This window comes from Tympanuchus pallidicinctus, unplaced genomic scaffold, assembly GCF_026119805.1.
Source record: "Tympanuchus pallidicinctus isolate F22 unplaced genomic scaffold, pur_lepc_1.0 scaffold15, whole genome shotgun sequence".
In the NCBI taxonomy this organism is placed as follows: Eukaryota; Metazoa; Chordata; class Aves; order Galliformes; family Phasianidae; genus Tympanuchus; species Tympanuchus pallidicinctus.
This window is the reverse complement of record NW_026294669.1, coordinates 9,136,831-9,163,226: the sequence shown is the minus strand read 5'-3', so window position 1 is coordinate 9,163,226 and position 26,396 is coordinate 9,136,831. Positions and strand designations below refer to the sequence as shown.

General features: G+C 43.9%; 1 protein-coding gene across 2 annotated transcripts in view; it reads right to left on the bottom strand.

Annotated features, from left to right (window-relative positions):
* Positions 1 to 5,947: 5,947 nt before the first annotated feature.
* Positions 5,948 to 26,396, bottom strand: part of HEG1 (heart development protein with EGF like domains 1) — a 36,484-nt gene continuing 16,035 nt past the window's right edge. The window contains exons 9-21 of one of the 2 annotated variants that reach the window (XM_052675593.1): positions 25,996 to 26,298; positions 25,111 to 25,437; positions 22,692 to 24,062; positions 20,968 to 21,087; positions 19,740 to 19,834; positions 19,455 to 19,513; positions 18,930 to 19,090; positions 17,510 to 17,644; positions 14,781 to 14,823; positions 14,633 to 14,670; positions 14,028 to 14,115; positions 12,520 to 12,694; positions 5,948 to 11,684 (exon numbers count right to left, since the gene is read on the bottom strand). In XM_052675593.1, the coding sequence (XP_052531553.1) occupies positions 11,535 to 11,684; positions 12,520 to 12,694; positions 14,028 to 14,115; positions 14,633 to 14,670; positions 14,781 to 14,823; positions 17,510 to 17,644; positions 18,930 to 19,090; positions 19,455 to 19,513; positions 19,740 to 19,834; positions 20,968 to 21,087; positions 22,692 to 24,062; positions 25,111 to 25,437; positions 25,996 to 26,298 (3,065 nt within the window). In that variant the 3' untranslated portion in view covers positions 5,948 to 11,534. Of the gene's footprint in view, positions 11,685 to 12,519; positions 12,695 to 14,027; positions 14,116 to 14,632; positions 14,671 to 14,780; positions 14,824 to 17,509; positions 17,645 to 18,929; positions 19,091 to 19,454; positions 19,514 to 19,739; positions 19,835 to 20,967; positions 21,088 to 22,691; positions 24,063 to 25,110; positions 25,438 to 25,995; positions 26,299 to 26,396 lie in introns of those variants that run through there. The other variant, XR_008204756.1, reaches the window with a different exon arrangement.

The following is a 26,396-nucleotide window of genomic DNA, read 5'->3' as shown; positions in this document are numbered from 1 at the left end:
ATGGTGGCAAGTGGCAAATGACAGATCCAAGCTGTTTTTTTCCTTCCTTCTCAAACTGGGAGGAGACTTCTGGACCCGCAGTATTCTTCCTGTAAGTTATAAACATTTGAGACCTGTTGACACAAGGAAGTTAATTAATGCTAAATACATTGACACAAACTGACAGGACACTAGCTATCCCTGCTAGCCCAGCAAACACTTTCGGTGTAATTTAGGTGGAGGGTGCAGTGCAGTCTGTTCCTAAAAGGAGAAAAAGCTATTCCATTCCAAAGCATGCTAATGATGTACTTAGAGCAGAATACCTGGGACTTACACACTCAACTCTTTGCAATATATTGCCAGTGCAGACAAATTCTATGTCTCAGACCTCAAGCTCTCTATACTTTAAAGCAAAATTTTACCCCAGAGGATCTCTTACTGATCAGCTGCTCAGGGTGGAAAGCAAGAGAAAACACCTGCATCTTCAACATTCACAAAACTGAGCTGGCTTTGGCTGTTTTGGGAGTGATTACAGCTGGTCTATTTGCCTACATCTTTGTGTGTTATGGGCTAGTTAAAGCAGTGTGGCAAAAGAAGCAGGAACAGGGAGGACAGCCAGCAGCTATTTAACTACCTGGGCAACAGCCCTTCTTTCTTAGGAGTAACTGTGTTTGTACCTGGGAGACATTTGGAAACAGGAATGTTGAGGCTGTTACAGGGAACCTTCAGGAAGCCTGGAAATGGGAATTAGCACAGGGAGCCATGGAGCAACTAACACAGCCTGAACTTGGGAAAAAATTGATGGATTTACTGAAATCACGTATCAGGAAGCTCTGAAAATCACAGAATCATTAGGGTTGGAAAAGACCATGAAGATCATCCTGTCCAACCATCAACCTTTCACCACTGTGCTCACTAAACCATGCCACTCAATATGACAGAATAATGATGTAAAGACCAACATGAGGAGGAAAACCTGTGGACAGTAGCTGTTTCTCCGCAGACTGCTTATTTTCAGCTGCCTCACCTACACAAGTTCTCTAGCTCAACAGTGCATTTGTTCTACACTGTGCCCCAGTAAAACATACCACTTGAAATCAATTGATGCCAAATTGCCCATGGTATGTTGCAGCTCCTCCTTTCCAGGAAAAGATGCCATTGAGTAACTTTCTCCCACTCTGAAGGTCTGTCTGATCCTAGATCCTGCTGCACCTGCCAGGAAAGCCTTTCTGGGAAGCACACACAGATTATCCTGCCATTGTAACCCATGGTCAAGAAAACACAAGCAACCCACTGGTGTATCCCCACAGTGCCACTTTGGTGGGAGTCTGTGGGAGTCTGCTCTTTCCTGGCAAATGCCACTGTCAGCAACACTAGCACGTTGTTAACAATTTCCAAATGCAAATTGACGACTTGCTTTTGAAACTTCTCTCCCCTTTCTTCACCTGATTTTGTCTGATCCTGTTGTGCTAACAAGACATGCAGTCTGTGTGCTAATCTAATAATGCATTCAGAGGGTGGCTCTCTCTCTGTAGGAGGGTGGGCAAGATCAAAAGCATTACTCAAGCTGTCTGTGTGCTGGGGTTGTCCTCAGCTTTTAACTTGTGCTGAACCAGGAAATATTGGTGGCTTGCAAACAGCAATAGTAGTTGGGTGCCTCTCTGCCAGCATGAGGAGTGAGTAGCTTCATCCCCCAGCTCCTGCTATAGAGGCCATGACTGAGCCCAGGACCCAGTCACAGAGGCTGCCCTGGTGTCCCCGGGGTGCTGGAATGGGCTCTGGTCTCACACCAGGAAACCTCCGCCACCCCAAGATGCAAACTGAGAGTAGAAGAACCAGGCCACTTCTCAGAGTATTATCAGAAATGTGTGCTGAAAGTCAGCAGGTGTAGATGATAATGGCTGAGGGCTGACGACATCAGCTGCTACTGATTACGTTGTCCAGCTCATGAAGGCTATTTTCTGCAATGAGTGCACAAGAGAGGCTGGCATACCCTGAGCCATGCCTTTAGAACTAACTCCCACTCTTCATTGTTTGCTTCTGTCACCTCTGGGATGTGTGACACCTTCACCATGCAAAAAGCACCAGGAAAGGCACTGAACAAACATCTGCACACTTAACAGATTTTTTTCCTCTACTTTTTGACAGATCAGCTGTCACAACAGGCTGTCCTGGTGAGAGGTGAGGTGATGAGGCTACATGTGCCTCTTTGCTTGCAAATTTAGGGGGAAACTTGGAGATTTGACCATCTGGGAGAGCACAGAGAATTATCAAAACAGGACAACCAATATCAGTGAAACATCATTACCTCTAATAGAATTATTAAGGAAATTATTAAGGGCATATTTAGACATCAAATAGTTGACTACTAGTGCAGACAGACTTGCCCTCCCAGAGTACCTCTGATGTACCATAGAGAATCACAGACAAATCATTCTTTGAGGAAGTTTTTAAGTTACTTTCCAGAAGCTGTAAAACCAAACTGACATGCGTCAAAGCTATGACAAGCAAGAATACTGATCAACAATTACAATGGTTTTAAAGTGTGCTACGTTTAGTAACAGGCAGTGGTTATTCACCTGTCTTGATCCTTGTTTATGGCAGGAAAACAGTATCAGAGGTGAAAGGTTTTTATTAAGTTTTAGATAAAAGTAATGGCCCCATTATCCCGCCATAATCTGAATATAAACATGGGACAACTGGGGCAATTGTGTCATCAGAAGGTGTTCATTGGAGAAGGAACAATAGTCTTTTATAGCTATTCACATGCTGCGTTATTTCTTCCTGCATATTTTTTGAGTTCTATTCCTTACTAGATTCCCATACATTTTGCTGTCTCATGTAAATTTAATTAATCCACAGAATATTACACACACATAGACTCATAGAACGGCTTGGATTGAAAGGGACCTTGAAGGTCACCTAATTCCAGCCCCCAACATTTAGAAATGTGTGTCATAACTGGGTGAAGATTCAAACAAACCTGCAGAAAGTCTAAATCAAAATTATACGTATCCAGACTCACCTGTACTTGAGGGAAGCATATGCAGTTCAAATTCTTCTGTTAACTGGTTCTCAAGATGGGAACCTGATTGTTGGAGTCCCTTGGGAGGCAGTTCGAGAGGCAAAAAGAGTCCAGAAAAGTTGGACATTTTTCAAGAGTGAAATCTTAAAGGTACAGGAACAGGTTGTCCCCATGTGCTGAATGGAAGACCAGCCTAGCTGAGCAGAGAGCTTCTTCTGGAACTCAGTAAGAAAAATAAAGTTATGACCTTTGGAAGAAGAGGCAAGCAATTCAGGAGACTGCAAAGATGTGCAGTAATGGGGGAAGCAAATGAGAAGGGTCAAAACTCAGCTAGAACATAATTTCATTGGTACAGATTAAGGCAATTTAAAAATTTTAAAAGGCAGGATTCACCCAAAGATACAGAATGAGCTGGCAGAAGTGCTCATCAAGCCACTTTCAATAACCTGTCAGCAGTTCCGTATAACCAGAGAGGTCCCAGTTGACCAGAGTTTAACAAATATGATGTTCACCTACAAGATGGGCAGGAAGGAGGACTCGAGGGAATAACCAGCCTGTCAGTCTGATGCCAGTGCCAGTGAAGGTCATGGAGCAGATCAACCTGAGTGCCATGACATAGCACGTACAGGACAGCTAGATGATCAGATCCAGTCAGAATGGGTTTGTGAAAGACAGTCCTGCAGGACCAACCTGATCCCCCATCTATGACAAGATGACATGCTGTTTCCCACAGCTTCTCTTGGAGAAATTGGCTGCTCATGGCTTGGATGGTTGTACTGTTTGCTGGGTAAAAAACTGTCTGTATGGTGGACTCAAAGTACAGAGTTAAATCAGAAGGTAGCCAGTCACAGGTGATGTTACCTAGGGCTCAGAACTAGAACAGGTTTTGTTTTGCATTTTTATCACTGACCTTGAGGAGAGGATGAAATGCACCTTCAGCAAGTTTGCAGATGACACCAAACTGGTCAGGAGGATTGATCCGCCTGAGAGCAGAAAGGCTTTGCAGAGGGGTTGGGGTAGGCTGGGTCAATGGGCTGAAGCCAGTTGTATGACATTCAACAAAGCTAAATGCTGGGTGCTGCACTTGGTCACAACAGCCTCAGATACTGCAGGCTGGGGGCAGAGTGGCTGGAAAGTTACCTGCAGAAAATGACCTGGGGGTCTGTTTCTGCAGCTAGCTGAACATGAGCCAGCAGCACGTCCAGGTGGCCAAGAAGGCCAATGGCACCTAGCCTGCATCAGAGCCAGTGGGGCAAGCAGGGCCATGGAAGGGATGGTCCTTCTGTCATCAGCCCTGGTGAGACTGCACCTCAATAGACTCACTTTGGGGGTCTTCACTATAAAAAGGTTATTGTCTGGAACAAGGATGACAGGACTAGAAGGCAACCTGGTCTAGAAGATAAGACTTCTGAGGAGTGACTGAGGGAAGTGGGGTTGAGAAAGAAAGACTGAGGGGAAACCTGGCTGCTCACTACAGCTGCCTGAAAGGAATTTGCAGAGATGTGGATTTCAGTTTCTTTTCTCAGGTGACAAGTGATAGAATACAAGGAAATAGGCTCAAGTTGCATCAGAGGATATTTACATTGGATATCAGGAAGAATTTGTTCACAGAAGAGTGGTTAGGCTTTGGAGCAGGAAAGTGATAGAATCACCATTAGAGGTACTGAAGAGATGTGTGGGTGGCTGTGGCGCTTATGGACATGGTTTAGCAGTGGACCTGGTAATGTTAGGTTAATGGGTGGATTCAATGATCTTATGGGTCTTTTCCAACCCAAATGATTCTATGGTTCAGGACACACAGCATGGATGCATTCAATGATCTCAGAGGCACTAGTAAGCAAATATGAAATGGGCAGGACTGTTGAGTCACATGCTTGTCCATAACAGCAAATTTACCCAACCTCACAGTAACATAACCTGTTCTTTTGCTTAAGTGATACCAACACCACACTGAAAACAGATCAGCTTGCAATACTATTACTGGTAACAAAACAGTGGCACTGTAACATGCCTTTCCTTACAAATGAACAGAACATCATTTGACAGGATTAACCATGTTACTCTCTCCTTTTATTTTCCCACTGGAGTTTTACTAGAAAAGGAGCAGGCATATAATGTAATTCTGTACCATATTATTGCAGAAAGTAGACTTGAATTTCAGGGTGCAGCAAGAAACTATGTTCTAGACTCACCATTTCTCTGCAGATAGCACTAGTGCAGATGTCTGTATGCAGAGTCCTGTGACACTAGTGTAAAGGCAGGGAAATCTTACCTTCTGTGGATGCTTGCCTCTTCATGGGTATTGGAAGAATCAGATGTGGTTTCAGATCACCCACCTAGACTTTGGTAGAGTACCTTGGTCCCATTCGATTCCTGTCACACCTGAGTGTTGTACTTCTCTGGGACACAATATAGAATGATTGCCCCAGATTAACAAGCCTGCCAATACTCAGGATGCTCTTCCATACCATGTCTCTTTGCAGGACTCTGTGTTTGTCTGGATACAAGGGACCAAGCTTTCTCCTCGGAGGAACACTCAGCTTTACAGTTTTCATGGTTCCCAGTGGCTATCAGTGATGTGGGACTGACCTCATTGTGGTCAAGTTCCCTGTCCTTGCACCAACCTCTCTAAAGCTTTTCCTTCCCTATTTTCACCAATTCCAGCATTTCCAGATCAAGGAAAAATTAAATTGAGTAAAATTCTTAAATTAAACTTTGAATGGCTCAGTACTATGGAAATAAACATATCAGCACAGAAGCAAGCACAACTCTGTTTAGCACAACTAATCTGAACATATCACTTTCCTCTTGCTTTTCATTTTAGTTATTCAATCACCAAGCACCACTAGAAGAACAAAAGGCTCTAAGATTTCTTCAATCTAAAAGTTGCACATGTATCTCTTCACAGGGAAAACTTTAGACAATAAAAAAGCTGAGACATACTAATATTCATAGTTTTATTGTATCTTTTTATAATACTGACTAGAACGCCAGATTTAATAATATTGGATGCAGGTATAAAAATAATCCAATCCTTAAAAATTATATTTTGCTACTACAGTACTGTATAATTAGTAGAGGCAGAAAATATGATACAACTTTAAATAATACTGGTTTGGAGAAAGTCCTTAGAACCCCAGCAACTTGGAAGCGAACATTCAGAGCTGCATAGAAGGAAGCACAACAACGGGAAGAACATGAAGCAGGCTGGTAGAGGAGGCACAGATTAATGCTTAAAGTTCACCTTTTGAAAGAGACCTTGCTAAAGGTGTGCATTACTACCACGGTTCTGAAAGCTGTTAATGAAATTGTGATGACTTTACATATAAAATTTTGGTTTCTGCTAGGAGAACATTCTGCAGAATGTAACGGGGCTTAAAACAAATGGTTGAGTTGAATAGAAATTATTACATGCTTATTCTGTTTTGATGTTGTTTCCTTTCCTTAAAGTAAGTTAATCGTACTGATGGTTTTTATAACAGGCACATCAGGCAAATTTTGTGTTACTGCTCAAGAAAAAAAAAAAAAAAAGACCACTTTTACCAGATTCTGCGCATGTGGGGTTGTGCACATTTGGGGCCACTTACCCAAGCAAAACTCTCATCCCTTCCAGCATTTTACCAGAATGAAGACCAATAGATTCAGCACTTACACATGACTTCTGAAGAACGTCAGGCACCCTCTCTCAGTTTTCCATCAACAAGGATATTATCACACAAAACACAAACCACACTGGAGAGGTGTTATCTCAAGCATGACCTTACAGTACAGAACCCTTTCAAAACTGGGAGATCTTGTTTCATTTCTGAAAGCACAAATATGTGAACTGACAGGTAGTTCTTAACTGTGAATGCACGAATCACCCCTACATCCCTGGAGATCTTACACTATGGGAAACAAGTCAGCTGAACATTACAACGTCTTCTATGAAATTCACATTCATTCTCTTCTCAGAAAGTCATTTCAGATCTTGAACAACCTGTTTGTTCAATCTTACATAATACAGGCTCTGCTACAGCAATAAGGACACATGAAAAATAAATATGATGTGAAAATGTAGCAACAGTATCACAGGAATGGGCAGAACACAGATTTGCAGGAACGCATGGCGTACACACAAGTGACCCTGACAGGGAAATAATTCAGACCTAAAATACTTCACTGCAATATATGGGAGAGTCACCATCTCAGTCACCAGAGTGGATGCTGGATTGGGTCCTTTTGTGTAAAGAGGAGAAAAGCAATAGTCAGCAGAGGAAGAACATGTAAATTAAATACATCTATTCTTGTTAATTTAAGGAAGAAAACTAAACACCACCATGAGAAAATGAGAAGTCCAGATAGATTTGGAATGGATGTGGCCATTTACCAGCATTAGAGACACGTCCTGGGAAAGCTCTTTCTTTACAAGGCTACAGCAGTGTCCAAACTCATACTGCTGCTCTGTTAAGCCTCAGCAAACAACCTTTATAAATATTGGCACCATTCGGCAATTGCAAACACCTCTCACTAAATTCATTTCATTGCTATTTTTAGAAAGCTTTTTTTTTTTTTTCCTCTCTCTCTTTTTCTGTTGCTCGCAGTGCAAGCAAATCAATTTAGTGTCTCTGTAAATGACCACAACAAAGCAACTTTCCGGGATATGCTACAATGAAAACAAGAATCATTGCTGATCTTTTATCTAGTGCTATAAACACAGGGTAAAGGGCATCCAAATACCCCTTTCCCCACATTCCTCATACAGTCAAATTCAGTGCTTTGAGGTTTCAATGGTGTGCAAAAGAACACTGGTTTTCCAGTGCAGCCATGCACTGGAAAGGGCTGGCCATGATGAGCAGGGAGCAGGACAGGGATGCAGGAAGGCTGCAGCATTCCTTTACCCCTTCTGTCTGCACTGCTCTGCTCTGTTCACTCTGACTCAGTCTCCCAGGCTGACTGCTGAGGGGGTATTTCTGTGAGCAAGGGGCTTCTCTAACACAAGTGGTAAAGCACTGTAGCAGCAAACAGGTCTCCTACATCCTTTCCTGTCGTCAGCTGAATTAGCACTTTTTTTCCCCAAAGACTCCCCCACACCACCTGTGGGCCCTTGCTGACGGCTCACCTGGCTTTACACAGCAGCCAGAAACACAAAGAGATTCTTTGTCGAGTTGGTGTCGTTTTCCCTCCTTTCCCCACACCTGGCTGAGTCACTTGCAGTCTCCTAGTGTGAAACCTGCTACTTCCATCTTGTCCTCTGCAATCTGGGGTGCTAAAAGCAATCTAAACAGCTTGAGTTGCATTTCCTTATGCATCCTAGGAGGAGTTAGGTACTAAACACAGGGGCACCCACATTTGAAAGCAGGCTTCAGGGAGTGATATTCGACATGGAAACTCACGTCCAACAGGATTGACAAAAGCCAAAACCGCTGCCACTGCTTATCCTGCACAGGTAAGTGCCTGCACTGACCTTAGGGCTGGCACCTGTCTCAATCCTTTCCCCCTGAGAAAGCCATAGAAGGTTCTGGCAGGTCAGGAGAGACCCTTTTGCTCCTCCTGTGAGCTATGCATTGAGTCACATTTGTTACCAGAACTAAAAGGAAGCTGCAATGGACTAATCTCATAGTAATTTCCCTGACATTTACTTGCTCTGGCAGATAGAATTTCAGTGCAATAAAGTTTGCTCTCTGGGAAAAAAGCCAGGATTTGCAGTCCTCACTCAGAAAATCCTTCTGACTTTCTTGAGACCCATTCATTTCATTAAGAAGAATTTTAAAGATCATTAATAAAATGAATTCTGTGATCTCAGTTAGGAATAGTCCTATCACATTTCCCACTCAGCTCGCTCGCAATCTGCAATTTGCTGTAAAATGACAGATTGAAGTTTTGCTCACATAACCCATATGTTGTTCTTTACATAGAAGAATCAATCTGCATTTGTCCTTTGGTATTTCACACTTTGTTCTTTGTACCTGGCACACAAAGGAACATTTAACAGCTTTCAAACTAAACAAGAAATTAATCATAGTAGGTATAAGCAGACCTCCACACTCTTTCCTGTCTGAGTGTCATGCAGTTAAATCCTACCATCATTGCTGTGACATGCTTATTTTTTTGTTAGGCTGCTTTAGCAAACAGGGAAAACACCAATGCTCATCTGTGTGCTCTGGATTTAGATCTAGCACCACGTTCCAGCTTTCTCATTCATTTGTATTAGAGACAAAGCTTTCACCTGTCCCATGGAGAAACAGACCCTTCTGTCCTAGGCCAAAGCTAGTGTTGGGTGAAAGAAGCTGTTCACCCTCCTAGGAATGACCGCAATAATACCCTCTTTGAAGAGCCCCAGAGCACGGCAGGGTCAAGGCCTTGGTTCACACCACCCAGTGGACCCTGTGCAAATAAGATATTGGCTAGTAACCACGAGGAGAAGAACATCTTTCTCAATTTGAAAACACAGGGAACAGTTAATTCTTATGCTTTGCCTGTTACTCTCTTTTGGATACTATAATTAAAATGCTCCTAAAATATAGCTCCTTCAGCAGCATAAGCATGCATTCATTTCCACCCTACATTTGAGACAAGCCTGCAAATTTGATTATGGATTCAGTCACATGCACTATGACGATAAGATGATGTCAGTGCAGGGCATACTGCCCCTGGCATCCATAAATATCTAGTTTTTGCAAAACCACACCTTCCCTTTGCGTAGCTGCTGCTCCCTTTTGGTAGGGAACACAACAGAACACAACATTTGTTGAAAGCGCTGAAAAGGCTGGGAGCTTCCCAGCACCACCAGGACATGAGTATTGCCATGTTTACCCCTGGCTTGCCTTCAAGGACTAGCCACACCACACATCAGCCTTGGAACTGCCCTTCTCACCAGGGGTCAGGCACTTTGGGGACACATGCTGCAGCACTCAGTGCTTCAGAGCTACTTACTGAATTTAACTGTAGGCACTGTGCCTTTCTGAGCACTGTGTGGGAGAAAGGAATGTCAGATGGTACGTGCCCTTCAGTGCAGAGATGGTGGGTTAATGGTAGGGAACTGTGCTATCTGATATGCCCATGCAAGCGGCCATCCTGAATTAAAAGCATGATCACACTGAGGGTAAAGGTCTGTAGTGGGATCTTGTATCTGGACAAGGTCTAGATGGTTTAGGTTATCTTTTCAGTTAAGATAAGCGGGAAATACACTTTATTAATAAGAGCTCTTTCAACACCCTTCTCCAGAAGGAATGAAGTCAATAAGCTTTTGATCTGATCTTTAGTGAGGAATGTAATAACTTACATTCTTCAGCTTCTGCCAAAGCGACTAATATGAACTCACACACCTAGCTGAGGAAACCCGCCCAGTTTGAATCACCTGAAACTAGAACAGAAGAAAGCAAAATATTTTGATGTAAGTGATCTTTGCGGTGCTAGGATTGAAAGGATCATGTTTCTCTCTGCCCTAAATGCAATTGACTAATGGAGAGCCTTATTTTCCAGTGGACTGTAAGTTTCCACAGTTCCCTCTGAAATCAAGGTGGGCTGTGAAGTCCTGAAAGTTATGTCCTACCCACAGTGCCTAGATGCCATGTTCCACCTGCCTAGCCAGGACCACAGCATTATTTATTCTTCCAACATTTCATCCAAGAAGCAGGGTGAATTCCCTGCTTATGTTTTTCTTCCTTGTGAGCAGCTATTTTACATCACATTTATGTTTTTATAGGTCTTTTCATAAGTAAACATCCTGTTAAGCTCCTATACAGAAGCATTGTGATGATGTGTAGCAGCATCACTTCTGAATCAGGCTGGCTGACAGAAAGACAACATACTCACACTCTTCCCTATGTACATAAGTTCTCAAAGCAGCACCCACGACCACCTGTGCCTACTTCCAGTTTGAATTGCAGTGGTATGACTAATTTCTCCTGCTTCTCAAAGACAATCCACCCATGAGTTCAGCTGACATTGCCAGGCACCAGGCTGCTGCAGGGGCCTCGCCATTTGGAGAACTTCTACCAGCAAGAAGGTCAGGCCCAGAGGACAAGCCAACTTTCCTGTTGCATAGAAAGTAGAAAGCAAAGCAGCAAGGAGAAAAGGGGTGGACAAACTTGTCCTACCAAAACCAGTCACACAGTGAATCTTTGCATGAAGGTCGGCCAAGAAGACAAGCACAGTCAACAGTGAACAAGATCTGTAAACAAAACACTCCCTAGTGGTATTCAACACAGAGTGCTGGACACAGTTCATCCACCTGTACTGATCCATGCTTGCCATGTAGCGTAAGGAGTGAAGAAGCAGCACAGAACAAAACCAGAGTACACACGAGCTTCCACCTGAGTCTTTTACTGATGTGCACCTTGAGCCATTCACTTCCTTCTCCTCTTCCTCTCTGCTGCTCAGCAAATGTAACCATTCCTGGGGGCAGCAACACTCAGTACGGAGTTCAAAGATCATCCTGTTAAATGGAAGAGTAAGACTGGTGTGGGCTGAACTGCCAGGGGACACATTGTACCTGGGGATCAAGGGCCACAAAACTGTGTCAATCTTCCAGTCCCTCTCTGTTCTGCTAAAAATAGTCTCTTCTTCTGGCTTCATCACTAATAAAGGATGGATTGTATTGTCCAGGGTAGATGCATGAATGTCGAGATCCAGGCAAACCAGTGTAGGGAGGATAAAGTCCATTTCTTTCCAGTTCTGGATTTCTCAGTCCAGTTGGCTGTATTAGTAGGAAAAAAAACACCACACAAGTCTTAGACAACTCCTCTTTCAAGCACAGCTTTACCACCTTTCCTACCAGTTGTTTCAGTAGATAGAAGGAACAACACGATCACTAATTTTCTCTAAGACTTAGAATTAATTGTACTGTGGGAGGTATGCATTTCCTGGAGGGCGGTATTCTGATGCAGCTGAGTTTTGACATCTGGCCAAATAGAAGACCTGAAGCTTACCCATCCAGAAGGTTACCTGACTCCACCAAATGCAGTCTAAATGTACAGTTAATTTTTAATCCAAGAGAACTGTGCTAACGAGCTCAGGCACTAAAATAATTCATCTTAATACGGGATATCATCAGAGTTATCGTTATAAGAAATGCTCCCAGAAAATCAGTTTGTTTCCTGCTTTGAGTATTATCTAGAAGTGCTTTTCTCTCATTTTCCTTCATGCTGTGTAAAGCAGTAAGATTACTCTGGGAAAACTTAAAATACAAGCCAGAAAAAGAAAGTTTTGCTCACTGCTCTCATCCCTGGAAAGCAGAAGCTCAGTAACTGTGATTTGTGTGAACTCCTGCAATCTTCACTCACATGAATAACCCCTCCCCATCTTGAGATCCTAGACATTTTCCTAGCATTCTTTCAACTGACACTTTTTTGTGATATTCAGACACATGTAACAGCTGGAGTTCACAGAACTCCCAATGCCTTGCTGTCTGTGGCAGCCATTTGCTTTGCTCTTTTGTTTTGAAGGAAAGGGATTTATGCTTCCAAAAATAAAGGGATGTTTCTTTGCTATATGAAATACAAAAGGTTAAGATTTACGCTGTGGATAGATACCGAGTAATACACATCTGTCATCTGCAACAAGTTCTTGGTGCTTCCATTCTCTTGCATCTCAATGGTCTCTCTGCCCCACTCTTGTGCTCGGGGGTTCTTCGGATACTCGGCATATGGTGACATCTGGAAATCCCCACTCTTGAAAATAAGTTTACTTATGTCATTTTTATTCTTCCTGTTCAGAAAAGAATGAAGGAAAGTCAAAACTTATAACTAATCCTGATATAAGATCCTCTCCTGTTTCAGTTCATGCCTCTCGTCTCTTAAAAACATATATTTAGAAAGAAAGAAAAATCACAGAATCACAGAATCACAGAATCACCTGGGTTGGAAGGGACCTCAAGGATCATGTAGTTCCAACCCCCCTGCCTAGCAGGGCCACCAAACATCCACATTCAGATCAGGTTGCCCAGGACCCCGTCCAACCTGGCCTTGAACACGTCCAAGGACGGGGCATCCACAACCTCCCTGGGCAGCCCGTTCCAGGGCCTAACTACTCTCCTTGTGAAGAACTTCCCCCTAACATCCAACCTAAATCTTTCCTCCTTCAACTTTGATCCATTTCCCCTAGTCCTGCTGTTGTCAGCCCTTTTGAAGAGTTTACTCCCCTCCTGGGTGTAGGTTCCCTTCAGGTATTGATAGGCTGCAATGAGGTCGCCCCGCAGCCTTCTCTTCTCCAGGCTGAACAAGCCCAACTCCCTCAGCCTGTCCTCATAGGGGAGGTGCTCCAGCCCCCTGATCATCTTAGTTGCCCTCCTCTGGACCCTTTCCAAGATCTCTATGTCTTTCTTGTACTGCAAAATGTATGTGAGCCCCCAGCTATTCAAGTTCCCAAGTGCCTTCTAGGCACTGTGTTATTTCCTAAGAAGGAAGAACTGGAAGCTGCCAGTCTGAACACCACAGAAAGCCCTTACATCACCGCCATGTTGTAGGAGCGGACTTCGGTAACATCTCCAGTGCAATGAAGATTTCTCTCCAGGAAGGCAAATAGCCTGCCAAAGGCCAGGACCCATGAGAAGACCAATCCATCCCCACTGAGTTCTGCAAGCTGGCACCTGGAGGTGTAGTGACCATCATATCTCCTGGCTGGGCCTTGCTCCTGACTCAAAGCACCAAAGGATGCTGTGCCTACTACCAGTGCTACGTTACTGATCCATCAAACTGCTGACTTCAAACAGACAGCTGTGAAATCTTAGATTTGGGGTTAAAATGGTTGGGAAGAGAGTGTTACTGCAAGGCAGCCCTTTTTCATGGTTTATAAATCACAAAGCACAACTATCTCAGCAGCACACCTTGCCTAGTTGAAAGCTGCCTGCTGGTACAGGAACTAGGTGTGCACGTGTGTGAGTCTGCCTGAGAGGGAGACACACATGATGAGAGCAGGTGCAGGAGCTGTGCTTGGAGAAGGACCTTGAATGCACTCCAACATCTCTTTACAACGGCCCAGCAATTCTTCCTGTTATCCAAACTCCTCCTTTCTACCTAGCCTGCATTTTTGGAGGACTTACCGGCAGCAGGTGACTATCAGCGCTATGCCCATGATAAGCAGCAATCCTCCTCCCGCAGCTGCAATCACCACTGTAATGAGTTGATATGCTAGGGGCAGGAAAGAGAGAGATCTGCTTAGAGACAGCAGTTTGGCCATAAATATTCATGTATCACAGTTCTCATGCAAGTGGATTAACTGTTTGCTTCCTGCCTTCCTCCCTCTGTAATTGTCATCTGAAGCAAATGGAGCTGGGGGTCTCTCACTGAAGGAAGGATGGGCTCCTGTTGCCAGAGGACTGATTCTCTGCACTGATAAATCAGGATAGCACAGACAAACTTTCATGGATTCACTCTGAATATCTCACTTCAAAAGTGTGTACATGCTATCTTGGCAGAGCATCCATGGAAAGAAAATCTCCAAGGAAAATACTGATCTTGTTGGCAGATAATATCAAGTCAACTTTGTCAAATAAATATTTTGATCAATATAACTATTTTCGACAGACAGTGAAGAAACACAAAACCTGACAAGAATGATTTGTGTTTACTGTGCTGTAGGCATAGTTATTTGCAACCATTTGTTTCACATTTCCCCCAAATGAAATGACTGATACTTAGTACTTACGGTTCCCACAGTTGAATCCCCCTAAGCCAAATGGGCAACTGACAACAGAAAACAAGAGGGAGTATCAGCAGCTTGCTTGTGCCAACAGGTCACCAAAGCAGCACTAAGAAGGATGGTGGGGTAGGAGGGGGCAGAGCGCTCACCATACCTCACACAGGTCTCATTTTCCAGCTTGTATCCATCTTCACAGGCTGCAAACACAACAGAGAAGGGCCATGAGCACCGCACAGTGGTGCACAGGAGGCACTCACCTTGCTGCTTCCCACAGCAGCTTCACCCCCAACCAGCCTCTGGGCTGACAGTGCTGGTGCAGCAGGAAACTGCGTGCTCTGATGCTACATCATCCTCTGTTTTAGGCAAAACACTGTGCACTTAGCTCACCTCCCAGCCTGCCATAGGGTGGCAGCAAGTAAAATAATTCACGACACAGTCTCTTCTTGCCCAGCTGGGAACTCACTGCACACCTGCATTGTTTCCCAAGGAATATCAGTGTAAAAAGTTTGCATGTGCAATTCTGTCTGCTACAACAGGCTGGCAATATCCTAATAAACCAGAAGAGACCACTAGTGTTCTAGCTGGACTCAGAGCTTATGGCTCTTGCAACACCAGTAACAAGCAATATCAGTGCCAGCTGGGAGCAATGTGACTGTGACCTCTCCTTCATAATACAGGTCAGAGAACTTCCCTAAATTCAATTCCAAATTGAATTGGGTTTCAAATCAAATAGTTGAAGTGGAACTACATTTCACAGGACCATCCAAGCTTGGTTTTAATATTTCCAGTGACAATCAACCGCAACACTCAGTCAGATGCTCACAAAGTTAATTTCCCCAGCCATTAAAAACATTCACCTTCTCTCTGGTCTGCATTATCCCAGTGTCAAATTCCAGCCTTTGGATGGAAGTTTTCTGGGTTGGAAAAGGCTACATTATCACATTTCTCCTCCTCACCATCAAATCACCCTGCCTGCCTCTGCCTGTGCACCCTGCCCTGTGCAGTCCCATTGCTCCTCCTGGGAACATTCTCAAGCACTCCCCAAGTGGCAGACAGAGCAGAGCAATACTTGGGGTCACATGGTGGTGCTCCCCTCCCAGCTGCCCCCCAGCCTCCCATGGGAGGCCGGATGGGGCAGCACAATGGCTGTTTCCCCTTTGCAAGTACTTAATGGGAATTAGCACTCCATGTCTGCACAACCCACAATGAGGGTCGGATGCTTGGGAGACCACAGTTCCTGTTCAGTCAATAAGAGGGCAGAGGTTTAAAAAAAGCCTGGCATAGTATGTGCTATAAATATCAAGAGAATAGCTTAGCTTTTGAAAATGACTTTAAAAACCCTGTTGGCCTGGCTTACCCAAACGGGGACAGTGATGCTGACAGGCTGGTACATTGCTGGAGCACCACACTGTGCACTCAGTAGCACCCACTGCCACACTGCTAACGACAGCAGGGAGCTGACAGTGGAAAATAAAGACCTGACAGCAAGGGATAGGTTTTTCTCATTTTGCACAGCAAACAAGACTGGTAAGCAGGGTGTGACCACATCTCCTTGTCTAAAGGTGTTACATCACTTACAGCCTGTCAGGCATTTATCTTCACACCACCACTTGCCAAGGGTCATGGACAAGATGAATGGTCAATCCCCAAGATTGGTGGGCATCTCAACTCCCCATTGCTGCCCTCTCTGCCTCTCAGGGTGGATGGAGACAGTCAATATTTCCTAAAAAAAGTCCTTCTTCCAACATACAAGTTGATGGAAGGAAGGGAAATACAAAAGGGTATTGCCTGGAGATGTAGAGAAGAGGAGAGGCAGGACCATGACCCAAGAGCCAGGGATGTACATTTCAGGGATGCCCATTCCAGGGATGCCCATCCCAGAGCCCACAGCACATGCATTATTTCCAGACACACATGATAGAACCATTGAATCGTTTGATTTGGAAAGGACTTTTGAAGACCATCTGGTCTAATCCCTGCAGTGAGCAGGGATACCTACAGCTCCATTAGGTGCTCAGAACACCATCCAGCCTGACCTTGGGTGTCTCCAGGGACAGGGCATCCAGCCATCCACTCTGACAGATTCAGAAATGACAAAGCATCTGCTCCTATTTTAATATCAACCCTGCTGATACTGCCAGAAACAATATATAACCACCGTTGCAATTATTATTGATAAACTGGATGAAATAATTAATTAAAAAAACAAAAAACAAAAAACTGGATTTCCTAAGAAGCTCTGCAACAACTGCTGCAACTAGGAAATGGACGCCCTCATCCTATAAAACTCACTCTGACTATTGGCACAAGGACAAAGGCCTTGTTTAAGATGTAGCAAAACAAATTTCATGATCTGAGGAGTAGCTAAAAATAACATAACCCTGAAGCTTAAAATTTCTATTAGGAACCTAGTTTAAAAATAAATTCATAACCATTTTCAGATACTTGCTTATTTAAAAAATAGTGAAGATGTATTGATATAAGCTCGTGAATTTAAAGCAATTATCTGAAGTTCGCCGAGAGTTCAGACAAAATCAAAACAGGCAGAGCTGCACGTCATCTCTGCTCTGTGCCACTGAGCTGAAGCCCAGCACGGTCAGCCCCCCTCCTCCTTCTTCTGCATCGCTGTGACTCACAGCATGCTCCAGAAAAGGATAATATTATTCCTAGAGAGAGACGAGAGACTGCACCTCCAGCATCTGCTGAAAAGTCCCCTAGCTGACTAAAAGGAACTTGAGCTCCTGATATCTATTTTTAATATCAAGCTTCTTGCACACACAGTGATGTGCATGGCACACAAATACACAATCACTGCAACTGACACAAAAAGATTAAGCAAACTCAGGCAAAAAAAAAAAAAAAAAGCTGCATGAAGTGCAATACCTCTGCAGGAATGGTCCATTTTATTGTACTTGAAGTACCCGCTTTTGCACTGGCAGAGTGCAACCCCATCGAAGTCTGTGCACTCAGAAGTCTCCTTGTCACATTTAGGGTCCTTCTGCTTGCACAAGCTGCCAACTGTTGGGAAAACGCAGCCAACATCAGCACAGTTCTCTCTGAACACACCAGCATGCACGTTTGCTTTCCCCAGGCATTCCATTCAGCTCATTTCATCTCTCTTTCTCACTTTTTTTAATAATATTTGTTCCATTTTGAGATGGTCAGCATCACATTATGCCACAATTTCATACATATCTACCATCTTTTGTACAAGCAAATTGAGTGGGGGAATAATAAATATTTCAGCTCAGAGGCTGGAAGGGAAATTAAAAAGAAAAATTTGTTTTGGCTCAAGCAGAAACACATCCTCCCCCTGAGACAGTTCAGCAAAATCATTTTTAAGGTTATATCTCGCAAAGCATTTTGCTCAGCCCAAAAGAGCTTCTTCCATTCCAATAGCAAGCACTGCATTTTCTTCACTTTTGAAACAGAGTTGGTTCTTTCATTTATAGTACTTTGAAGCAACATTTTACCTTTAAAAATCAGGTTTATTGGCATGAGCATTCAGCAAAACTGGGAGTGAACAATGGAAATTGTGTCACACGATTGTGACACAATGGAAATTGTGACACAGTGGAAATTGAGCCTATGTATTTTACTGGGAGGTGGAATAACTGTAACCAACAAATGAAAGCATATGAGAAGCAGGAACTTCTATGGGATGTGTGTCACTCACTTGGAGCTCCCCTTTTACACCCCTCTCCCATAATTTATCATAATTTATCCTTGGATCTGTACTCGCACACCAATAGAATATATTTCTTTCCAAGTTTTTGAACCTGAGGTAACCACTGGATATAATTTTGAGCTAGCTCAATAAAATGATTTAAATTAATTCAGTCTACAGTGCTGAGTTGTGGCTTTCAAGTATGGCATATTTAAAGCCTGGACATAGTCCTGTCCAGCACTGGCAGCCTTCTCCAGACACCTCTGACCTTTGGCAGCAAGAAGACTTGGGAGAGAGGTGGTTCTTGGTCCAGAAACTTGTGAAAAAAAGAGTGATCCATTTTTATATCCCACCGTATCCCAACTCCTGGCCATGTGGGTGGAATAATACATCTCCAAGAACCATGCAGATGTGACTCAAAGGGACATGGGGTAGTGGGCATAGTGGTGATGAGCTGATGGTTGGACTACATGATCTTAGAGTTCTTTTCCAATCTTAATGATTCTGTGATTCAAACTTAAGATGATTCCTGTTGAAGTGAGATGGAAACTTGCAGAGGAATTTTGCTGAATGCCAGAATCTTTCTCTCCACTTTCTTTAAGGACCCAACCCAAACAAATCTGCTGTGCTGCTTACCTCTGTGGAGTGGTTTCAGGCTGGAGATGAACTGGCAAGGGTCAGAAGGAGATTTGCAAGCCCGAATGTAGCTTTTCACGGTGCCGACAACATCATAGAAAGTCACGTTGGATGCTAAAGAGAACGTGGATTGCACTGAAACATGCACAACATTTGCCTCCCTAACAGAAAACAAAACAAAACAGCCCTGAGTACCACGGGTCAGTCTGATTTCACGGTTAGTACGTTAGCAACCTGCTAGTTATTAGTGCAAGCAACACTTAACATAGACACGATATCACACACATACTGAGAAAGCTGTCTCAGGCAGCAGATCTGTGGCTGCTCTGCAAGCTGTCCTCAGTAGGAGGACTGGGATGGATGGCCAGGGTGCAAAGGGATTTCCAGTGCCCCCATGCTGCTGCTGGACTTGAATTCCTTAAGCACAGCACCGGTGGGTCAGACTCAAAATGTGGACCTCTAGCTGAACAACCCAAGTATTCACATGGCTGGCACCATTCCTCACTCTGCCTCGTGGCCCCTTACCTGGTGGCTTTGACTGTGGAGTGGTAGTATCCAGGCAAGCCTGACAGAGAGGCGTTAAGCTGAAAAGAAGAGAAGAAGAGTTGTTGGAATGGAGCAGCACAGCTCCCAGTAGCACCCCTAGCCCCAGGACAGACCCCAGGTGTGGGTGGTTGGACAACCTGGATGGTTCAACAATTAGAAAGGCCAAATCCAGACCAGAGAGCCCTGTGGCTGCTGTCACAACCATAAGGGGAGTGACACAGGAGGACCCAAGCAGTGCTGCTGCCACCCCACAGGGACACTCACCATCGTCAGGATTTCACGCTCCACTTGCAGGAGATCTGCATACTTCCCGTGGGTGACGTTAAGTTTCAGGGGCACCTGACCGATAAATATTCTTACTAAAAAGGAGAATAAGACAGGTAAGTTGGAATACGTGCCTCCTTTCTGTAAACCAAAACTAAGCAGCACTGACTCATTTAACACAGAGAGAGACGGGGAAATTTAATGGCAAGATGGTTTCGGGTGCCAAAGATAATTTATAGTAATTTGGGGTAAAGTAAAATCTTTTTCCCCTCTCTCCAGTGCAAGGAAAGCAAACCAAGTAAAGATGAAGCAGTGGAGAAAGGACATTTTCATTTTTTAAACTGCTGGACAGAATGAGCAATGATGTTTGAAAGGAGGCCTGAAAGATGCATTTTTCCATGCTTAGAATTAGATTTGATTCATGGCAACAGAATGCAATAATCCAACTCGTCCAGACTCAGAGAGATAATATCCCTAAATCTTGTATTAAGTGTCATGAGATACTCAGTGGAAATGAGAACTCAGAGCTCAAGTTTTACGTTCCACCAGAAAAACAAATACAGTTGCAGATAACGTTGTAAAGCTTCCAATTCTTTCCCATTCTTTCCCATCTGCAGAGCTTATCTTCACCACAAATTTTGTATCAGACAGCTCTAATATAACAGCTTCTGGTAGAAATGAGACTGGAATCACCTTCATGGTATTTACATAATCTGCCCATGGCCCAGTCCAAGGCGTAATCAAAACAACTCTCTAAATTAGAAGCTGACACATTCCTACAAGAAGAAATGTTTCAAAACACCCTTTAGGGGACACCTCAGCCATGTCGCTCAGCAAAATTTCTATGCCTTAATCCTCACTGATTAAGGATCAGAAGAAACATCAGCAAAACAAATCCCCCCTTCACAATGAGGCATTATAAGTCCTTGGGATTTGAGCCTTTTAATAGGAAAGGAGGGGGCCAGAATGCAAGTCCCAGATAATAATTGTGCTGCACAACAAATGCAAAAGGTAGGAAACAAGACCTTGATCTTACAAAGGCTTTCACAGCTGCTTAATTCCATACAGATGGCTGAGCCAACTGAAGTCAGGCTATCAGTAAAAGTAGTAGTTGGGAGGTATACTAAGCTCCTGAACTTGTCTGAGCCTGGGTTAATTTATTTTAAAGGATTATAGATCATTATCTCCATCATTTTTCCCTTTTTTTTTTTGGCTTTTGTTTTCTTACCTAAGTTGCACTTTCCTTTTTCCATCTCATATCCAAGAGGGCACTGACAGACATAGGAGCCATGGGTGTTGTTGCAGGTGGCCAGTGCAGGACAAGGGTTGGAAAGACATTTATCCATATCTAGAAAACCAGAAAAAAAGACCAGCCTATAGTTGCAGAATTACAAACATCAACAACTGCTGGGCTAAAAAAGATCAACTTGGCTCCTTTTATGTGACCCCCTGAGCATTATCAGATGATTCATTGCATCATTTGCACTTACTGCTTATCCTGTTCTTAATTATTCTGCTGGAGCTACAGGAATAAACACAAAACACTTTCTGTTGGATATTCATTCCGAAGCCCTTGAGACCCAGTGTTGATCCATGCTAATATTAACACCCAGCCTGCTTGCAGCACTGCTCCTGTAATCCCAGAGTGCTTTTCAAAGACAAGCAATGCTACAGCTACGGATGGCTGAAGAACCATGCAGCCCTGCAGTGCAGACAGCCCCAGCTGACCCCAGCCTTAGGACACACAACATGGGATTATCCCTGTGCTCTGGGCTGTCTGCCCTGGCTACCTAGCACCAGCAAGAGGGTGAGTGGTGCCTCTGACCTAAGCAGCCAGAAACAAGTGACAAAAAATCCACTCCCTTACAGTTATTTAAACTGTATAATGCCATAGATATAATTAATACCGAGTAGTTGAGAAATAACCTTTAAATACCTAATTAGTGGTGGAATATACACTACTGCCAGTATTTCACCGAGATTAATGCAGTCAGTATACACAATATCCTGCAGTGGCATTAGGGTCAGGCTCCTGAACTTTAAAAACAGAATCGATTTCCATTCGTATAAAGCAGCTCAATACATTTACTTGGGAAGAAAAGGAGCCTGGCAGCAGCGACAAATGAAATCCTTTGTTCTTCTGCGGGGCTTTTTGCTGATAGACCCCTTGCAGTGCACTGCAGTCAGGCATTGCCACCTCTATCCTCCTGCACCCCAAGAGCCTCCTGACCCTTCTGCTGGGCAGGGAAACATCTGGTCCAACTCCAGTGCAAAGAACAGGGACACCTACAGATCCATCAGGTGCTCAGAGCCCCATCCAGGATAAGTATCATTATGGATTCAAAGAACACTCCTGGACCACAAGGTAATTAAAAAGCAAATCCAGAATGGTTGAATAGCACATTTCTCAGCTTTCCTTTCCCAGTCTTAGTTATCACAACACACTCAGCAAGACCACGGTGTATAACCTACCAGGAGAAGTGATGGGTCCTCAAGGAGAAATTTATTTAGTGAGATGGGGAGAGAACAACCATAGGTCACAATAGCAGAAAAACTTCCAATGAAAATACTGACTGCTGGCCAGCTGCCTTTTCTCATAAGAGAGATACTGATCTATTTTTCATGACAAATGTAAAGTACATCCTAAGCTTACTCGGAAGGCCATCAGCTTTATTTTTTTTTGAAATTCCCAAATTCCAGTTTAACATTTCCATCAGAAACCTTCACCAAAATGTTCACATTTTTTTTTTTTTTTTTTTTTTTTTTTTCCCCAGCAGCTCAGCACAATTGTTAAACCTCTATCTTAAAAATACCAGAATGGAGACAGAATTCTTATCCTCAAATCCTGCTGACAGTGGACTTGTCACATACACATATGTAACCCTTCAAAGACCCTCCATGTGAGACCCTGTTGTTGTTGGCCCTGCTGCTGAGCACTGTTAGACACATTACCTGTTGCTGGAGATGTTGATCTCATGCCAGCTGTGCTACTTGATGGCAAGATGGTAGTTGATTTGATAGAAGTCAATGTAGTTGTGCTCACAGTGGTCCTGCTTGTTGGATGGACTACAGGAGGACTCGTAGCAGGGATGACTTGCTTGGTGACCTTACTAGGCACTGTAGTGGTGGGATCCACAGATTTTGTGCTTTCACCAGTAGTATAAATGTGTTTAGTGGTAGTGGGTGTTGGAGCTCTGTGGGTTTTTGTGGTGCTAGCATCACTCAGGGTTGGCTGGCGACTGGCTGGCGTTGTCAGTACAACAGGTTTCACTGTGGTCACTGCCACTGCAGGGACAATGGCACTGCGGCTTGTTGTGGTTGTCAAGGTACTGAGGGGCACATCTGTGGGCTCAGTCTGTGGGGCATCACTGGCTGTGATAAGCAGAGGTGGTGATGTTGCCTTCCCAGAGCTACCCAGCTGGGAGGTAGCACTCCTTGGCGACATGATTTCTATTACCGGTGTGGCAGCAGACATGGACACAACACGGCCACCAAGATGCTCCATGGGCTCCGTGGGCAGAGGGGGAGACCTGGTCATGTTGAAGGAGGTGTTGTTTTGGAGCTGGTGTGTGCTACTGCGCTTGGTGGTCTCTCGGGAAGAGCTCCCAGCCACTGCAGCTGTGGAGGGCACCCGCCTGGATGCAGTTGTAGCTGTGGGGGTGCTTGCTGGGCCACTGTCACTGGATTGTGAGACAGATGATGGTGATGAAAACAGAGGCAATAAAGATACTGAAGAATAAGATGGGGAAACCAATGAGGAAGTGGGCAAAGAGGATGATAAAGCCTGCAGAGAGGTTGAAGATGTCATCACAGAGGAAGAGAGAGGCTCAGATGGCTCTGATGTTGCATACAGATGAGTTGGAGGTGGTGTTGATGAGAGTGAGTGATGCAGTGATGATGCTGAGGAAGAGCGTGAAGATACTGATGAAGCTAGAGATGACCTGCCAGTGGGCAACAACCTGGAGTCAGTGTCAAAGACAGTTGTATTTTGTACATTGCCTACAGAAGCAGAAGTCAGTGGTTTGGAAGAGTGCACCAGCAATGGCTCTGTTGATGGTTGAACAAAACTGCCATCACTGGATATGTTGTTCTTCCGGTCCTGTGCCACAGATGATTTTGATGAATCAGAAGGGTTGGAAATTTCTGAAAAAAATGTGGAACTTTCAGAGGAGTCAGCAGAGGTGCTGCTGTTTGAGATAGATAGGAGAGTCCTTTCTCCTCCTCTGGTGTATATGGTTGAAATGTATGTGCCGTCTGTATGAGAAACTGAGGTCCTTTTCTCTCCATCAATGCTGCTGACTGGCTGATGGCTACTTGGAAAGCCTGCAGTAAGAAGACAAAATGCATCAGAAGGACAGAAAAAAAAAGAAAAAGAAAAAAAAAGAAAGCATTTTAATGTCATATTAAAACTATTTGATAAATATATTAAATGTCCCTGTCTGTAAACTGGCCCATACTAAAAAATAAGAGCATCATCCAAGCATAGCTATTGAGCTACCTACCACTCCTTAGCTTGTTAAAAAATGGTGAACTCTGACAGACATAAGGCACCCATGAAAAATGCAGGTTTCTTACAAAATTCTTCTTCCAGCATTGTTTTCTAATGTGACTGAGCTCTTATCATTCTGTGATATTTTGTGGGAAGCTAAGTAGCAAGTCATCTTTCTCTTTATCTCTCAATTTACAAAACTCATATCCTCTCCCTCTTATCCTCCATTCAAAGCACATCTTTGTTCTTCAGCTGGCTTGCTTTTAGGCACACTGAACTTCATGACTCTATAGGATATTATTGTGTTATGTTAATTTGCATCTTATCACGAACTCATTGATTGAAAATTTTGCAGTCAGGAAATCCTAAATGAGTAGCATATCAACCTGCAGATCATTTAGCATTAAAAGAGAAGTCAATCTTATACTACAAATTTCAGAATGTATAGATAACTTCAACAATCACTACAAATGAAAAAAAAAATAGGATATTAAAAAATGTAAAATTTCATTTAAGTATATAATTGATTCTCTATAACAGACTCTATAATTCATGCTGATCCACAGCATGAAACACTTCTTAAAGGATTTCCCACAAAGAAAACAGTTAGGATGCAAAAAAAGCTTTCTATGGCCATCAGAACAGGAGAGCTTCCCCGCTAGTGCCCACCTTGGAGCTTCACCTCTGGAGTGACTGCCATGCCAGTGGAGCCTCCCTTTGAGTCCTCAGCTGTCGGACGCATGAGAACAACTTCCCAAGGACACCCAAGCGTGGCACTGAATGTACAACTGACTGAAAGCTTTGCATATTACATAAGCAAATCCAGGACAGCGGGAACATTAAAAACAAACAAACAAAAGAGATGGGAACATGCTAACTTACTTGTGAGATCATTTTGGAAAGACGAATCAGTGAGTAGCTTGGAAGAATGGGTGAAGAGCGTCTCTGTCGCGAGGCCTTCGCTGCCAACCGAGGTGTTGGCCATCCCACTCTGCTCCACTGACACCAGCCGAGTTGGCTCTGAAGCACTGGTGGTTTCGGTGTGGGAAGCAGAGCTCTCTGTAGTATGGGTCAGCACGCTGATCGTCACCGGTGTCCCCTCTCTGCCACCAGCCAATGTGGCTGAATCATATACGGGATTGGTATGGGGGCTGGAAATCCCTTCCTCCATACTTGAGCTGCTTAGCGAGTCATGGCTGCTTCCCACAGCTGAAACAGGATCAAAAATTGGGTATGTGATTTTACCATCTCAGATGAGAGAATGCTTGTGAGCTATACAGTAATTCTAGTTTGAAATGAAGATTAAGAAAATTGCACAGATAAATACAGGAAAGGTGGATCTTGCATATCTATCACCTTACATAATGATTTAACAGATCAAGCTTACTTCAAAGGAGGAAGACAATTTAAATATACAGGATACCATATTAGGCTGTTTATAGTTATCAGCCCAGCCCAGTTAGGTTGTAGATGACAGCACAAAGACATAGCACAGGTTTCTGAGACTGCTTCAGTTAATCATCCATAGCTGCAGATACACAATACCAACAAGCTCAACCATGGCAAATACACAATACCAACGAGCTCAATCTTGACAGATATACAATACCAATGAGCAATCACGACAGCTTATAAATATTGCCCACAACACCTGCAACAGCTCTGAACAGTGCTAGAGAGAGGAGCTTCAACCCCATGGAAGAGCCAAGGGCAGGGAAGGGGGGTTGTCCTAATTCAAATGCCATTGAGGAGCTCAGAAAGACTCACTGGAAGGTTCAGCAGCAGAGAAGTAGGTGGACACTCTGGATGAAAAGGTGACTTCAGGCTCCATGTATGCTGTATGGCTGGAGGAGACATGTCTGCCTTCAGGCCATGCTGGGGAAGATGGGATGGAACTGGAGAGGGGCTCCCTGGCCATAGCTGGGTGAGATGTAGGGCTTCCCACCACCATGCTCCATGTGCCATGGTTTGCTGCATCCTGAGATGTCCTTTCCTCATGGGTGGAGAGCATGGTTAGAATGTACGTAGTCTCAGTAGGAACACCTGAAACCTGTTGTCCTCCCTCTGGAACTGCAAAGCAGAGATAGACATACATATATATATATATTCCATTAATAACAATTTTGAGGCCTCAATGAGGGCCAAAATCTGAACATGCCCATTCCCAA